The sequence below is a fragment of the Oncorhynchus clarkii genome, chromosome 3, assembly GCF_045791955.1.
Source record: "Oncorhynchus clarkii lewisi isolate Uvic-CL-2024 chromosome 3, UVic_Ocla_1.0, whole genome shotgun sequence".
NCBI lineage: Eukaryota > Metazoa > Chordata > Actinopteri > Salmoniformes > Salmonidae > Oncorhynchus > Oncorhynchus clarkii.
The window spans coordinates 82558785-82577571 of record NC_092149.1 but is presented as its reverse complement, the minus strand read 5'-3'; the positions used below and the strand labels follow the sequence as shown (position 1 = coordinate 82577571).

Sequence of the window (18787 nt, the reverse complement as noted above, 5' to 3'; positions counted from 1 at the left end):
GAGAACAAGGCACACCGGACGTCACATCTCCTCCCCGTCTCTATAAATATTCATGAGACAAATATCCTGCGTGACCATGCGCGATGACGCAGCACGACAACTGCGGATCCCGATTGCTGCAGCCGCTTGTCAGTGTGACGAAGATTGGCACTCAGGTAAGCTGTCACTCAAAATCTTCTTTTTTCCGTTCCCTATCAATCAAACCAATCTGGGCCGCACAGAATAATGCCTAGGGCAAAAGCTCGGGAGGTGGGGAGGCCAGTGGAGTTAATGTTGCATTGAATAGATGGCCGGAGCCAAGGAAGATGGAAATTACTCGAGGGAAAAAAAAAATGTCGGCGTTTTAGGGAGAGGAGGGGGGTGGGAAAGAAGGATTCTGAAAAAGCAAGGGCGACAGCTAGAAGCAAGGCCCCAGCCAGTGTACCCTCTTCCAGTTGAATCGCGAGTGGCACAGGGGAGGGATAGGCAGCTGTCCCTTGCTTGATTGATTGATGTGGGCAAGATTTTTCGAACTAAAATTAGAAACGAATATTTATAAATACATTTACGAATGGCAATAATATTTTAATACAATGTCAATGCATATGGGATGAAATACGCACTTTATATGCACTTTAATCCAGCAGCATTTTGTCATGTTACTGTATTTTCGCGCAGCTACCTGTGAAAGCGCAGCTGATCCGTCTCAGACACCGCTGTAAATATGGCGCTTCTGCTTAACTTCACCATTGCAAACTAACGTTTTAAAACAAGGACTCTTCACTTGGTGTTGCGGCCATGAAGAGAGTTAATGCATATTACATTTAGTACACATTTGAGGCTGTTATCGCCTAATTTAGTGGGCAAAAGGAACAATTTGCAATTTATTAGCTAGTAAGCTAACTAGCTAGATAGCTGGTTTATTTACGAAAGCAACTAACGTTAGCTATTTTGTTTAGCGACCTTGTCTTGAACAAGTAAACATTCGCAATAAATGTAGTTTAAAGTTCTCTGAAACTGAATTTTTACTTCACTGAATTGTCTCACTCCGACAGCTTTTCCTTCATATGATTGAAAGCTAATCCAATAATTGCTTGCTATTGCTAAACCACCAAGAAGCTCTATTAGTTGGCTTTGTTGCTGCGAGAAATGGCAGCAGTCGGGTTTTATTTAACATGGTGGGTGTGTGCCATCAGTTAGGACCGTGGACATTAACCTGGTTTCACGATAAGACATGTATGATTCGCACCATTGTCGTATCCTTGCACACGAACGTAAGTCAAAGACGTGCACAAAGCTGTACATTTCGAATGCAAGCGTATAAACTACATAACATTTAGTTCCCCCCTCATAGCCTTTGTTTCCTAAGCCTTTTATATGTAAATATACATGCATGTTTCATTCTCGTTTTGACGAATACCTTACAGTCAAATAGGTAGCTGCATTGTCGTGTATGTTATTACACTACAGGGAGTAGATCATCTCTGTCAGAGCAATCCAGCATTGCCATGTTCTATTCATAAACATGGTCAATTAATAAAGTGTAAAAGTGGAATGTAATCGTGTTTAGGCCATTAAAAACATTCTTTATTTCTATGGTTTAGACTACAATAAGGGTCAAATATTTATAGCACTTGGTCTTTCAAAGAGGGAAAAACAATTCAATAGATTTTCACTGTAGTTTTGCAATTTACCTCAACCCTTCTCCTTAGTGCAGTATTAGTCCAATATTGTTTACCAAATACAAATGTCAGTTTTTGTAACTTGTCCTGTTTTCAAATAATCTCCATTTATCATGAAGAGTAATTTATACTATAATAGCCTTTTTTAATTCTCAACAGTGTGTGGACCTATGTGTTTTTCTAGGTCCGCCAACATGATGGCTGCCCAGTCGGATTCCATAGACAAGTACCTGGAGGGAGAGCAGCAGGTGGGTCAGGAGGACAAATTTAGTCTGAGGCTCAGCTTTGCGGCCTACTTAAACCACGAGCGTGGGTGTAAGGGAAGATTTGAAGTTCTTGAGTTGCTTATTTGAAGTTTGGAAATATTTTTTTAGCCATCATCAATGTAAAAAAAAAATAAAGTAGAACTACTGTCATTTTTACCTGCAGAATGTTTTTCGGTGTATTGTAATTCCTGAAATGATTTATTACTATGTATTTAGAATATATTGCCACAACTACAGATGAGCAGCTTCTACCCCAAGCGATAAGGCTGCTGAACAATTAATCAAATGGCCACCTGGACTATTTGCATTGACCCCTCCCCCCTTTGTTTTCACACTGCTGCTACTCACTGTTTATTATCTATGCATAGTCACTTTACCCCTACCTACATGTACATATTACCTCAATTACCTCAACTAACCTGTTTATTATCTATGCATAGTCACTTTACCCCTACCTACATGTACATATGACCTCAATTACCTCAACTAACCTGTTTATTATCTATGCATAGTCACTTCACCCCTACCTACATGTACAAATTACCTCAATTACCTCAACTCAACTAACCTGTTTATTATCTATGCATAGTCACTTCACCCCTACCTACATGTACATATGACCTCAATTACCTCAACTAACATGTTTATTATCTATGCATAGTCACTTCACCCCTACCTACATGTACAAATTACCTCAATTACCTCAACTCAACTAACCTGTTTATTATCTATGCATAGTCACTTCACCCCTACCTACATGTACATATGACCTCAATTACCTCAACTAACCTGTTTATTATCTATGCATAGTCACTTCACCCCTACCTACATGTACAAATGACCTTGACTAACCTGTACCCCCGCACATTGACTCTGTACTGGTACCCCCTGTATATAGCCTCGTTATTGTTACTTTAAAATTTAAATTTTTTACATTAGTTTATTTATTAAATATTTTCTTAACTCTAATTTCTTAACTGCATTGTTGGTTAAGGGCTTGTAAGTAAGCATTTCACACCTGTTGTATTTGGCGCATGTGACAAATAAGATTTTATTTTGATTTGAGAAAATGGTGAGGACATATCAATGTGACTAACTTGAGGTTTTCCTGCTCTAGCAAACACATATTTTTTTTTAGCACATTTGCTCTCAATCAAAGCCATTGTTGGTTCAATCACATGGCTGAAGATGGGATTCATGTTCTTAGAAGCGAGCCTGGCTAGCTGCTGGTAGGCAGTGTGAAACTATGAGCGGAGGAGCGCGTGAAGGTGTCTGAATTGATTCGCTCAAAGACAAGCTTGGTGCACCTATCGGTAATGGATAAACATGATATGCCACAACTCATCTTTCTATTCTACTCCCGTCCAAAGAGATACTGACAACCTCTGTATCATTCACCCATTTGAGAATAATTTAGGAAGGCTATTTCCTTCCATTGTGTACTGAGAAAACAGTCCTCCAACCTATTACCAATGCCAACAGTCCTCCAACCTATTACCAATGCCAACAAGACCAATCTTCTCACGGCTTATTTGGTAGTTGTTGAGGCATGGTTCTGAGCGTTACCTAACCACTACTATTGCTCCTCGTTCTGTTTTTATCTCCTCATTCTGTTTTTATCTCATCTCCCTCGCTCCCGTTTCTCTCCAGATGCTGGGGTCGGAGCAGGTGGATGGTGACGAGGGTTTGGATGCAGCCTCCAGTCCAACCCCCACTGAGCCCCAGACCCCCATGGATGTAGATAAGGCTTCCATATACCGGTACACCCCCTGACTCTGTTGGCCCCCTGACAAAACTTTGGTCAACACCCACCTCAATTACTTTCAAAAAGGAAATGCTGCTGCTGTCAGTCGTAGATGTTGTCGGGGCTTATGTGCCCTACTAACGAAAATATGGAGTAAACACTACCACATGTAACATAAAAGTAAATTATGGCAATTTAGTGACGTCTCTTCCTGTGTCTATGTGTGTTGTTGCAGGCATCCCTTGTTCCCTCTCCTGGCCCTGCTCTTTGAGAAATGTGAGCAGTCTACACAGGGCTCAGACTGTGTCACGTCAGCCAGCTTCGACGTGGACATTGAGAACTTTGTCCGAAGCCAGGAGAAAGAGGGCAAAGCCTTCTTCAGTGAGGACCCTGATCTTGACAATCTGGTGACCTCCCTCATTTGCTGTTAATATTCTTTGAATGATTTTCCATCACAATGACCTCTAGTGACACTATTCGTACATTTTAGCAAATTACACGTGGGAAGTGAGCTACTGTTTCATTGGCGCTGTTTGATGAAGCCGGTTGGCCACATATAAACGTTACAACAGCCTTATACTAAAGTATCTACCAGTGGAATAAATGGTGAATTTACTATAACAGCCTACTATGCACATGCCATTTTCAATGAAAACGTCCTGGCCTCTCATAACTCCTCTCCCTGACCTTTGACCCCCTAGATGGTGAAGGCCATCCAGGTGCTGCGGATCCATCTGCTGGAGCTGGAGAAGGTCAGCGACCTGTGTAAGGACTTCTGCAGCCGCTACATCTCCTGCCTCAAGACCAAGATGAACAGCGAGACGCTGCTGAGCGGAGAACCTGGCAGCCCCTATTCATCTGGACAGGGTTTCTCCCCCACCAAGATCCAGGTACACACACCCTGCCATACAGATATATTTTGCTGCCGTTATACACACCCATTATGAATCCACAATACACACACCCGTGTATACTGCAATACACACACCCGTGTATACTGCAATACACACACCCGTGTATACTGCTATACACACACCCGTGTATACTGCTATACACACACCCGTGTATACTGCTATACACACACCCGTGTATACTGCTATACACACACCCTTGTATACTGCTATACACACACCGTGTATACTGCTATACACACACCCGTGTATACTGCTATACACACACCGTGTATACTGCTATACACACACCGTGTATACTGCTATACACACACCCGTCCGTGTATATTGCTATACACACACCCGTGTATATTGCTATACACACACCCGTGTATACTGCTATACACACACCGTGTATACTGCTATACACACACCCGTGTATACTGCTATACACACACCCGTGTATATTGCTATACACACACCCGTGTATACTGCTATACCCACACCCTTGTATACTGCTATACACACACCGTGTATACTGCTATACACACACCCTGGTATACTGCTATACACACACCCGTGTATACTGCTATACACACACCCTTGTATACTGCTATACACACACCCTTGTATACTGCTATACACACACCCGTGTATACTGCTATACACACACCCTTGTATACTGCTATACACACACCCTTGTATACTGCTATACACACACCGTGTATACTGCTATACACACACCCTTGTATACTGCTATACACACACCCTTGTATACTGCTATACACACACCCGTGTATACTGCTATACACACACCCTTGTATACTGCTATACACACACCCTTGTATACTGCTATACACACACCCTTGTATACTGCTATACACACACCGTGTATACTGCTATACCCACACCCGTGTATACTGCTATACACACACCCTTGTATACTGCTATACACACACCCTTGTATACTGCTATACACACACCCTTGTATACTGCTATACACACACCCTTGTATACTGCTATACACACACCGTGTATACTGCTATACACACACCCTTGTATACTGCTATACACACACCCTTGTATACTGCTATACACACACCCGTGTATACTGCTATACACACACCGTGTATACTGCTATACACACACCCTTGTATACTGCTATACACACACCGTGTATACTGCTATACACACACCCTTGTATACTGCTATACACACACCCTTGTATACTGCTATACACACACCCGTGTATACTGCTATACACACACCGTGTATACTGCTATACACACACCCTTGTATACTGCTATACACACACCGTGTATACTGCTATACACACACCCGTGTATACTGCTATACACACACCCTTGTATACTGCTATACACACACCCTTGTATACTGCTATACACACACCGTGTATACTGCTATACACACACCCTTGTATACTGCTATACACACACCCTTGTATACTGCTATACACACACCCTTGTATACTGCTATACACACACCCTTGTATACTGCTATACACACACCCTTGTATACTGCTATACACACCCCCTTGTATACTGCTATACACACACCCTTGTATACTGCTATACACACACCCTTGTATACTGCTATACACACACCCTTGTATACTGCTATACACACACCCTTGTATACTGCTATACACACACCCTTGTATACTGCTATACACACACCCTTGTATACTGCTATACACACACCCTTGTATACTGCTATACACACACCCTTGTATACTGCTATACACACACCCTTGTATACTGCTATACACACACCCGTGTATACTGCTATACACACACCCGTGTATACTGCTATACACACACCCGTGTATACTGCTATACCCACACCCGTGTATACTGCTATACACACACCCTTGTATACTGCTATACACACACCCTTGTATACTGCTATACACACACCCTTGTATACTGCTATACACACACACCCTGGTATACTGCTATACACACACCCTTGTATACTGCTATACACACACCCTTGTATACTGCTATACACACACCCTGGTATACTGCTATACACACACCCTTGTATACTGCTATACACACCCCCTTGTATACTGCTATACACACACCCTTGTATACTGCTATACACACACCCTTGTATACTGCTATACACACACCCTTGTATACTGCTATACACACACCCTTGTATACTGCTATACACACACCCTTGTATACTGCTATACACACACCCTTGTATACTGCTATACACACACCCTTGTATACTGCTATACACACACCCTTGTATACTGCTATACACACACCCTTGTATACTGCTATACACACACCCGTGTATACTGCTATACACACACCCGTGTATACTGCTATACACACACCCGTGTATACTGCTATACCCACACCCGTGTATACTGCTATACACACACCCTTGTATACTGCTATACACACACCCTTGTATACTGCTATACACACACCCTTGTATACTGCTATACACACACACCCTGGTATACTGCTATACACACACCCTTGTATACTGCTATACACACACCCTTGTATACTGCTATACACACACCCGTGTATACTGCTATACACACACCCGTGTATACTGCTATACCCACACCCGTGTATACTGCTATACACACACCCTTGTATACTGCTATACACACACCCTTGTATACTGCTATACACACACCCTTGTATACTGCTATACACACACACCCTTATATACTGCAATACACACACCCTTGTATACTGCTATACACACACCCTTGTATACTGCTATACACACACCCTTGTATACTGCTATACACACACCCGTGTATACTGCTATACACACACCCTTGTATACTGCTATACACACACCCTTGTATACTGCTATACACACACCCTTGTATACTGCTATACACACACACCCTTGTATACTGCTATACACACACCCTTGTATACTGCTATACACACACCCTTGTATACTGCTATACACACACCCGTGTATACTGCTATACACACACCCTTGTATACTGCTATACACACACCCTTGTATACTGCTATACCCACACCCGTGTATACTGCTATACACACACCCTTGTATACTGCTATACACACACCCTTGTATACTGCTATACCCACACCCGTGTATACTGCTATACCCACACCCGTGTATACTGCTATACACACACCCGTGTATACTGCTATACACACACCCTTGTATACTGCTATACACACACCCTTGTATACTGCTATACACACACCCTTGTATACTGCTATACCCACACCCTTGTATACTGCTATACACACACCCTTGTATACTGCTATACCCACACCCTTGTATACTGCTATACCCACACCCTTGTATACTGCTATACCCACACCCTTGTATACTGCTATACACACCCTGAATCTGTAAAACATAGATCACACCTTGCCTATTATATATAAACATGATGCTATATATTGACCCATGAAGACTTCGTTTAACTTGTGTGTGTGTGTGTGTGTGTGTCGTGCAGACGTCCAGCTCTTTCACAGGAACCCTCAGTCCCCAGGGGATTGTGGTGCCAGCATCGGCCCTGCAGCAAGGCAACGTCACCGTGACAACAGTCAACCCCACACAGGTTATAGCAGGTATGTCACCCTGGCATACAACAACCACAGGTAGAGCCTCAGACGCCAACCCTCACCTCAATAGGAATCACAGTGGCGGTTTCCCAACCACAGATTAAGTTTAGTCCTGGATTACATTTCAATGGAGAGTCCAGGACGAGCGAGGCTTAATCTGTGTGCCGGAAACCGGCCCTCAGCGTACAGCTGTCTGTTTCTGTACCAGCAGTTTATGAAAATAAATAAGGACTACTCTGAAAGCATTGTTGGGTCCTTGTGTTTCCTCCAGGTGGCACAGTCTACCAACCAGTCACAGTAGTCAACTCACAGGGCCAGGTGGTGTCACAGACCCTCTCGCCCCAGACCATACGCATCCAGAACACACAGGTAAGACACACACATCTGGATGCTAACATTTACTGCCTTCTGAACAGCGCTGAACAGCCCCCCCCCCCCACGCTGCCGCGCTGAACAGCCCCCCCCCCCACGCTGCCCCGCTGAACAGCCCCCCCCCCCCACGCTGCCCTGCTGAACAGCCCCCCCCCCCATGCTGCCGCGCTGAACAGCCCCCCCCAACGCTGCCGCGCTGAACAGCCCCCCCCCACGCTGCCCTGCTGAACAGCCCCCCCCCATGCTGCCGCGCTGAACAGCCCCCCCCCCCCCCCCCCCACGGTGCCCCGCTGAACAGCCCCCGCCCAGCTGAACAGCCCCCCCCCCACGCTGAACAGCCCCCCCCACAGTGCCCCGCTGAACAGCCCCCGCCCAGCTGAACAGCCCCCCCCCCCCCCACGCTGAATAGCCCCCCCCCCCCCACGCTGCCCCGCTGAACAGCCACCCCCACACTGCCCTGCTGAACAGCCCCCCCCACGGTGCCCCGCTGAACAGCCCCCGCCCAGCTGAACAGCCCCCCCCACGCTGAACAGCCCCCTCCACAGTGCCCCGCTGAACAGCCCCCGCCCAGCTGAACAGCTCCCCCCCCCCACGCTGAATAGCCCCCGCCCCCCCGCTGAACAGCCCCCCCCCCCCCCCCACGCTATCAAGAATATGGAAACCTAACCGTTACTTTCTTCAGCTCCAGCTGCAGCTCAACCAGGACCTGAGTTTCTTCAACCACGACGACAGCTCACCCAAGAACAAGCGTGGCGTTCTTCCCAAACAAGCCACCAACGTCATGCGCTCCTGGCTCTTCCAGCACATCGGGGTGAGTAGAACACAGGCACACTCTATAGGTTTACAACCTGGAACGATTCTGGGATTGGATTGGCTTGGCTTGCAGTGCAAGATGAAAACACTACTTAAAGAAAAGGTCCACCCATTTTGAATGTTATATTGTTTTTGTACATCTCTGAGTGATGTTCTATCTATTCCCTGGGTCATTTCATGTTTTAATTTGTAGCTTGAGTTATTGGCGTTTTTTAAGCAGGCAGAAACCCAGCCAGTATGATGTAGTATTTTGATAAAGTCTCTCTCACTACCCTGGAATACGACTTTTAGATGGCGAAAATGTCTATCATACATGCCAGATTTCAATACTGCCCGATGTCATAACTCGGGAGGATGTCTTCTCTCGTATGAGCCTATGATCGTATTTTTACGATACTCCTACCTCGAAATGTGTCATTTAAGCACATTTCTCCTTTGTCTGCCTCTTCAGTCCTGGTTGCATTGCATGGTGCCGTTGCCAGGGATATTTTAGAAAAGAGATAGTAATCCAATGAATGAATGAAGGAACGAATAATGCCCCACCCAGCAGACTGTCGACCAATTGCGTTCACGTTGTCATGCTGCGTCACGCGGTTGCCAAGCTAATCGCCACACAATTCCTTCTCAAAGTCAAATGTCGAAAGTACATAATGTTACGATTCCAAAGCTACATGATACTACAGATAGCAAGTTAATTATCTCAGAAAAAAATTGTAAAGTTGTACTTGTTGATGAAATTTGTGCTAATATTTGGGTTTTGAGCCAGCGTCCAATAGACTCCCATTCACTCTGTGAAGGAGATTGCTTTTTGTCCCAGAATGGTCCAGATTGCACACGCCAACCCATTGACGTAGCATGTGCAACGTTTCCCATCTCCTCAAAAGTATTTCTGCCTATTGCCTTTGAAAATGTCAGACTCCACTCTGTGAGCAACGTTACATGCTGATATGTTCTTTGCTATTATTGTGTGTAGCTAGCCAGCTGGCCAGCCCATAGAGAGAGCATTTCATTGTGGATTTGAGCTGCAACAGATTTCCACAAATATTTTTCCCTGTTGCTACCAACCTTATTATGACGGCAAAATTAAACATTTTGTTCACAAAAAATATTGTTCTTAATATTGTTATTTAACACATTTAATTAGTGGTTTTGGGTGGATTTTTCCTTTTAATTACTTATTTTAATGGCTTTAATTGAATGACTTTTGTCTTATTTCTATAGCACCCCTACCCCACGGAGGATGAGAAGAAGCAGATCGCTACCCAAACTAACCTGAGCCTCCTCCAAGTCAACAACTGGTGAATTACATGAACCCATGCCACACTACCATGAACTATCACCTAAGACTATGAAATACTATAAAGAATGAGCTCTCCTAGCGTGAACCAATCCAATAATGTGTCAAGTTTAGTTATTGGTCCAAACCCCCTTGTTTCCCCTCTCGTGATTGGTCCAACCTTTCTTCCTTCTCTCTCAGGTTCATAAACGCGCGGAGGCGAATCCTGCAGCCCATGCTGGACGCCAGCTCTTCGGAGACACCCAAAACCAAGAAGAAACCTCCTCCGAACAGGCCGCTACAGCGCTTCTGGCCTGACTCCATCGCCACGGGGATGACCCAACAACAGGTCCAGATGCCAGATGGTACTTTAAAAAAATAATATATTATTTCACCTATTTCACCTTTAACCACCTTTAACCACCTTTAACCAGGTAGGCTAGTTGAGATCAAGTTCTCATTTACAACTGCGACCGGGCCAAGATAAAGCAAAGCAGTTCGACACAAACAACAACACACAGTTAAGCATGGAATAAACAAACATACAATCAATAATACAGTAGAAAAAGTCTATATACAGTGTGTGCAAATGAGGAAGGATAAGGGAGGTAAGGCAATAAATAGGCCATGGTGGCGAAGTAATTACAATATAGCAATTAAACACTGGAATGGTAGATGTGCAAAAGATGAATGTGCAAGTAGAGATACTGGGGTGCAAGATAAATAAATAAATACAGTGTGGGGATGAGGTAGGTAGATAGATGGGATATTTACGAATGGGCTGTGTACAGGTGCAGTGATCTGTGAGCTGCTCTAACAGCTGGTGCTTAAAGCTAGTGAGGGAGATATGAGTCTCCTGCTTTAGTGATTTTTGCAGGTCGTTCCAGTCATTGGCAGTAGAGAACTGGAAGGAGAGGTGGCCAAAGGAAGAATTGGTTTTGGGGGTGACCAAATCAAATCAAATCAAATTTTATTTGTCACATACACATGGTTAGCAGATGTTAATGCGAGTGTAGCGAAATGCTTGTGCTTCTAGTTCCGACAATGCAGTAATAACCAACGAGTAATCTAGCTAACAATTCCAAAACTACTACCTTATACACACAAGTGTAAAGGGATAAAGAATATGTACATAAAGATATATGAATGAGTGATGGTACAGAGCGGCATAGGCAAGATACAGTAGATGGTATCGAGTACAGTATAAACATATGAGATGAGTATGTAAACAAAGTGGCATAGTTAAAGTGGCTAGTGATACATGTATTACATAAAGATGCAGTAGATGATATAGAGTACAGAATATACGTAGACATATGAGATGAATAATGTAGGGTATGTAAACATTAAGTAGCATTGTTTAAAGTGGATAGTGATATATTTTACATCAGTTCCCATCAATTCCCATTATTAAAGTGGCTGGAGTTGAGTCAGTGTGTTGGCAGCAGCCACTAAATGTTAGTGGTGGCTGTTTAACAGTCTGATGGCCTTGAGATAGAAGCTGTTTTTCATTCTCTCGGTCCCAGCTGTACTGACCTCGCCTTCTGGATGATAGAGGGGTGAACAGGCAGTGGCTTGGTTGTTGTCCTTGATGATCTTTATGGCCTTCCTGTGACATCGGGTGGTGTAGGTGTCCTGGAGGGCAGGTAGTTTGCCCCCAGTGATGCGTTGAGCAGACCTCACTACCCTCTGGAGAGCCTTACGGTTGTGGGCGGAGCAGTTGCCGTACCAGGCGGTGATACAGCCCGACAGGATGCTCTCGATTGTGCATCTGTAGAAGTTTGTGAGTGCTTTTGGTGACAAGCCGAATTTCTTCAGCCTCCTGAGGTTGAAGAGGCGCTGCTGCGCCTTCTTCTCGATGCTGTCTGTGTGGGTGGACCAATTCAGTTTGTCTGTGATGTGTACGCCGAGAAACTTAAAACTTACTACCCACTCCACTACTGTTCCATCGATGTGGAAAGGGGGGTGTTCCCTCGGCTGTTTCCTGAAGTCCACAATCATCTCCTTTGTTTTGTTGACGTTGAGTGTGAGGTTATTTTCCTGACACCACACTCCGAGGGCCCTCACCTCCTCCCTGTAGGCCGTCTCGTCGTTGTTGGTAATCAAGCCTACCACTGTTGTGTCATCCGCAAACTTGATGATTGAGTTGGAGGCGTGCGTGGCCACGCTGTCGTGGGTGAACAGGGAGTACAGGAGAGGGCTCAGAACGCACCCTTGTGGGGCCCCAGTGTTGAGGATCAGCGGGGTGGAGATGTTGTTACCTACCCTCACCACCTGGGGGCGGCCCGTCAGGAAGTCCAGTACCCAGTTGCACAGGGCGGGGTCGAGACCCAGGGCCTCGAGCTTGATGACGAGTTTGGAGGGTACTATGGTGTTAAATGCTGAGCTGTAGTCGATGAACAGCATTCTCACATAGGTACTCCTCTTGTCCAGATGGGTTAGGGCAGTGTGCAGTGTGGTTGAGCAAATTGGAGTGGGTCTAGGGTGTCAGGTAGGGTGGATATGGTAGACCCTGCCACATACCTCTTGTGTCTGAGCCGTTGAATTGCGATTCTACTTTGTCTCTATACTGACGCTTAGCTTGTTTGATTGCCTTGCGGAGGGAATAGCTACACTGTTTGTATTCGGTCATGTTTCCCTGATTAAAAGCAGTGGTTCGTGCTTTCAGTTTCACGCGAATGCTGCCATCAATCCACGGTTTCTGGTTTGGGAATGTTTTAATCGTTGCTATGGGAACGACATATTCAACGCACGTTCTAATGAACTCGCTCACCGAATCAGCGTATTAGTCAATGTTGTTGTCTGACGCAATACGAAACATATCCCAGTCCACGTGATAGAAGCAGTCTTGGAGTGTGGAATCAGATTGTTCGGACCAGCGTTGAACAGACCTCAGAGTGGGAGCTTCTTGTTTTAGCTTCTGTCTGTAGGCAGGGAGCAACAAAATGGAGTCGTGGTCAGCTTTTCCGAAGGGAGGGCGGGGGAGGGCCTTATATGCATCGCGGAAGTTAGAATAGCAATGATCCAAGGTTTTACCAGCCCTGGTTGCGCAATCGATATGCTGATACAATTTAGGGAGTCTTGTTTTCAGATTAGCCTTGTTAAAATCCCCAGCTACAATGAATGCAGCCTCAGGATATATGGATTCCAGTTTGCAAAGAGTCAAATAAAGTTCGTTCAGAGCCAGTTAGATATACCTGCTGGAGCGTGTGCTACGGGTGGGTGCTGCTATGGTGACCAGTGAGCTGAGATAAGTTGGGGCTTTACCTAACAGAGCTTTGTAGATGACCTGAAGCCAGTGGGTTTGGCGACGAGTATGAAGTGAGGGCCAGCCAACGAGAGCGTACAGGTCGCAGTTGTGGGTCGTATATGGGGCTTTGGTGACAAAACGGATGGCACTGTGATAGACTGCATCCAGTTTGTTGAGTAGAGTGTTGGAGGCTATTTTGTAAATGACATCGCCGAAGTCTTTATGAAGTTTTACGAGGGTATGTTTGGCAGCATGAGTGAAGGATGCTTTATTGCGAAGTAGGAAGCCGATTCTAGATTTAATTTTGGATTGGAGATGTTTAATGTGAGTCTAGAAGGAGAGTTTACAGTCTAACCAGACACCTAGGTATTTGTAGTTGTCCACATATTCTAAGTCGGAACCGTCCAGAGTAGTGATGCTGGACAGGCAGGCAGGTGCGGGCAGCAATCGGTTGATGAGCTTGAATTTAGTTTTACTTGCGTTTAAGAGCAGTTAGAGGCCAAGGAGAGTTGTATGGCATTGAAGCTCGTCTGGAGGTTAGTTAACGCAGTGTCCAAAGAAGGGCCAGAGGTATACAGAATGGTGTCGTCTGCGTAGAGGTGGATCGGAGAATCACCAGCAGCAAGAGCGACATCATTGATGTATACAGAGAAAAGAGTCGGCCCGAGAATTGAACCCTGTGGCACCCCCATAGAGACTGCCAGAGGTCTGGACAACAGGCACTCTGTTTTGATTCACTTAACTCTATCTGAGAAGTAGTTGGTGAACCAGGCGAGGCAGTCATTTCAGAAACCAAGGCTGTTGAGTCTGCCGATGAGGATGTGGTGATTGACAGAGTCGAAAGCCTTGTCCAGGTCGATGAATACGGCTGTACAGTAATGTCTCTTATCGATGGCGGTTATGATATAGTTTAGGACCTTGAGCGTGGCTGAGGTGCACCCATGACCAGTGCTGAACCAAGATTGCATAGTGGAGAAGGTACGGTGGGATTCGAAATGGTCGGTAATCTGTTTGTTAACTTGGCTTTCGAAGATCTTAGAAAGGCAGGGTAGGATAGATATAGGTCTGTAGCAGTTTAGCTCTAGAGTGTCTCCCCCTTTGAAGAGGGGGATGACCGCGGAAGCTTTCCAATCTATGGGAATCTCAGACGATTCGAAAGAGAGTTTGAACAGGCTAGTAATAGGGGTTGTAACAATTTCAGCAGATCATTTTAGAAAGAGAGGGTCCAGATTATCTAGCCCGGCTGATTTGTAGGGGTCCAGATTTCGCAGCTCTTTCAGAACATCGGCTATCTGGATTTGGGAGAAGGAGAAATGGGGAAGGCTTGGGCGAGTTGCTGTGGGGGGTGCAGTGCTGTTGACCAGGGTAGACAGGTGGAACGCATGGCCAGCCGTAGAAAAATGCTTATTGAAATTCTCAATTATAGTGGATTTATCGGTGGTGTCAGTGTTTCATATCCTCAGTGCACTGGGCAGCTGGGAGGAGGTGCTCTTATTCTCCATGGACTTTACAGTGTCCCAGAACTTTTTTGAGTTTGTGCTACAGGATGCAAATTTCTGCTTGAAAAAGCTAGCCTTAGCTTTCCCAACTGCCTGTGTATATTTGTTCCTAACTTCCCTGAAAAGTTGCATATCATGGGGGCTATTCGATGCTAATGCAGAACGCCACAGGATGTTTTTGTGCTGGTCAAGGGCAGACAGGTCTGGAGTGATCCAAGGTCTATATCTGTTCCTGGTTCTAAATTTTTCTTTGAATTTGGCATGTTTATTTAAGATGGTGAGGAAGGCACTTATAAAGAATAACCAGGCATCCTCTACTGATGGGATGAGGTCAATATCCTTCCAGGATACTCGGGCCAGGTCGATCAAGTACTGACTTGCTACACTACTCATTGGATAAGCACTGCTATGTATCAAGAGTTGCTAGAGCTGTTGGCTATACTTGTTTTTAAGGTAACTAGGCGCAAGCGCTTTCTGTAATGGAAATGATGGCCACAAGGAGAATTCAGCCACAAGGAGAATTCAGCCACAAGGCAAATTCAAGGCTCTCTTGTTAAAGCGACTTATTTCACAATGGGACTCACTTTGTGTGGAAATAAGACACTATAGAAAAACATGAGCGCTGTCTGTGATGTCACCGACGTGATGTCACTGACGTGATGTCACTGACGTCCTCTCCTGGTCGTCTGTTCACCAGGAACCACGGTGATGATGAGTGTGGAGGGTCTCCGGAGCCTGACATCAGACGGTGCCACGCTGGCCGTGCAGCAGGTGATGATGGGCGGGCACAGCGAGGACGAATCAGGAGACAGCGGGGACGAAGACGATGATGACGACATGGCTGGGCTGGGCCTGGACAACAGCGACTCCCTGCAGTAGGACACAGATGTACTGTATACACACACACACACACACACAAACACGAAGACATACACACTTAAAAACAAACTTTAATATGTATGTGTGTGTGTGGTGGTTAAGACCATCAACTGACCCATTATGTAGGTAGGCTGATAATGAATAAGGTGGGCTGATAATGATTAAGGCAGGCTGATAATGAATAAGGCGGGCTGATAATGATTAAGGCGGGCTGATAATGAATAAGGCGGGCTGATAATGAATAAGGCGGGCTGATAATGAATAAGGCTGGCTGATAATGAATAAGGCTGGCTGATAATGAATAAGGCTGGCTGATAATGATTAAGGCGGGCTGATAATGATTAAGGCGGGCTGATAATGAATAAGGCGGGCTGATAATGAATAAGGCGGGCTGATAATGATTAAGGTAGGCTGATAATGATTAAGGCGGGCTGATAATGATTAAGGCGGGCTGATAATGAATAAGGTAGGCTGATAATGATTAAGGCGGGCTGATAATGAATAAGGCGGGCTGATAATGAATAAGGCGGGCTGATAATGAATAAGGTAGGCTGATAATGATTAAGGCGGGCTGATAATGAATAAGGCGGGCTGATAATGAATTGCAACACACACTTAGAACCAAATCAGAGCCATTTTTGATGCTCTGCTAAAAATAGGATGGCTCAGATTATGTATGTACTGTAGATAGACTGGTATTGCATCGCAAGTACACAATGTAAGTATACGCTCGCTCGATCGGTTTACACAGAGCACAAGCACTGGACATACGGGATCACTCCTGATGTTCCTTTAATGAATGGAGTGTCTTGTGTGTGAGGAGTTCGATTTCAGAAAGCGTTTTTACCAAGCCATCTGCGTGTGTAGGCCAGTGTTTTTCTCTATAATATCATTGTATTTTCCAAAGGCCCGAGAACGGAAGCATCAACAAAAAAATCATAAAGTGTTAAACACACTCTGAAGCTCCGTTACTCAATGTTGAATGATTTCTTATTTTTTTAAATTTAATCTCTTGTTGGATGCCAACACTTTCAAGTTGTATCTGTAATGGGTTTTGTTCACTTTGCATGCCTGTGTTTGACTACATGTGCACACTCTGATTAGGACTGGCTTACAGGCAGAGCCCATGGTGTACAGGAAGACCCTATAGGTCCAGAAAAGCCCATTAGGAAAATTTAAGTAAAGAGGCTTATTTTTATATACAAATGTGAGAAGTATGTTTTTTGTTTGGTGTTCTCTTGTTTTGTTTGGAATGTTTATGTACAAAGGTTTTGTTATTGAAACTAGTGGCCCTGTTTTCCAGGGTCCAATTAAGTTTTCTAAATATTGATGACAAATGAGAAAAAAAAATGTGATTATGTCAAATGGTTTTTAACACGATCCGAAAAAGGCCTTATTTATAGTTAACTGCCAAAATAATGGAAACACTTAAGTAAATGAGGGATACAAAGTATATTTAAACCAGGGGGTTCTACACAGGGTCTGGTTCAGGAGTTTAATTAACACATTAACATCCCATCTTGCTTAGGGTCAGGTATTAAAAATGCCCAGTTGCTAATTTATTATGGCTAGAAGAGGTCTCCGTGACTTTGAAAGAGGGGTCAAAGAAGAACAGGCTGGTTTAAAGGAGCATGTTTTAAAGTGTGTGTGTGTGTGTGTGTTTGTCTCAGTTACCAGATCTCTGTCAAATTGAACACTTATGGGAGATTGTGGAGCGATGCCTGAAACAGCGTTTTCCACCATCAATAGAACACCAAATGGTGGAATGTCTCGTAGAAGAATGGTGTTGCATCCCTCCAGTAGAGTTCCAGAATGGTGTTGCAACCCTCCAGTAGAGTTCCAGAATGGTGTTGCAACCCTCCAGTAGAGTTCCAGAATGGTGTTGCATCCCTCCAGTAGAGTTCCAGAATGGTGTTTGCCCCCCTCCAGTAGAGTTCCAGAATGGTGTTGCAACCCTCCAGTAGAGTTCCAGAATGGTGTTTTCCCCCCTCCAGTAGAGTTCCAGAATGGTGTTTGCCCCCCTCCAGTAGAGTTCCAGAATGGTGTTGCAACCCTCCAGTAGAGTTCCAGAATGGTGTTGCATCCCCCCAGTAGAGTTCCAGAATGGTGTTTGCCCCCCTCCAGTAGAGTTCCAGAATGGTGTTGCCCCCCTCCAGTAGAGTTCCAGAATGGTGTTGCATCCCTCCAGTAGAGTTCCAGAATGGTGTTGCATCCCTCCAGTAGAGTTCCAGAATGGTGTTGCATCCCTCCAGTAGAGTTCCAGAATGGTGTTGCATCCCTCCAGTAGAGTTCCAGAATGGTGTTGCATTCCTCCAGTAGAGTTCCAGAATGGTGTTGCATCCCTCCAGTAGAGTTCCAGACACCTGTAGAATCGACTTAACGGCACATTGAAGCTGTTCTGACGGCTCCTTCTGGCCCCTACACCCTATTAAGTTGGGGTTTCCGTTATTTTAGCAGTTACCGGTATGTTCTTTTTGTAAAGACATAACTATAGTGAAAAGCACAGAAAGCCTAACTAGTAGAAGCTAC

General features: G+C 44.9%; 1 protein-coding gene across 7 annotated transcripts; it reads left to right on the top strand.

The window, feature by feature from the left end:
• Window positions 1-60: 60 nt before the first annotated feature.
• LOC139405511 (pbx/knotted 1 homeobox 1.1) lies at window positions 61-17608 on the top strand. 7 transcript variants are annotated; one of them, XM_071147907.1, is made up of 12 exons: window positions 61-155; window positions 1821-1909; window positions 3578-3687; window positions 3907-4078; window positions 4373-4561; window positions 8061-8175; window positions 8441-8538; window positions 9224-9352; window positions 10576-10652; window positions 10832-10995; window positions 16077-16628; window positions 16669-17608. In XM_071147907.1, the coding sequence occupies exons 1-11, from the start codon at window positions 77-79 to the stop codon at window positions 16256-16258; spliced, it is 1404 nt and encodes a 467-aa protein (XP_071004008.1). In that variant the 5' UTR covers window positions 61-76; the 3' UTR covers window positions 16259-16628; window positions 16669-17608. The 7 variants fall into 7 exon arrangements, with proteins under 7 accessions (XP_071004008.1, XP_071004007.1, XP_071004011.1 ...); XM_071147906.1 differs by having other exon boundaries at window positions 8061-8205; XM_071147910.1 differs by having other exon boundaries at window positions 110-155; window positions 1846-1909.
• Window positions 17609-18787: the final 1179 nt, after the last annotated feature.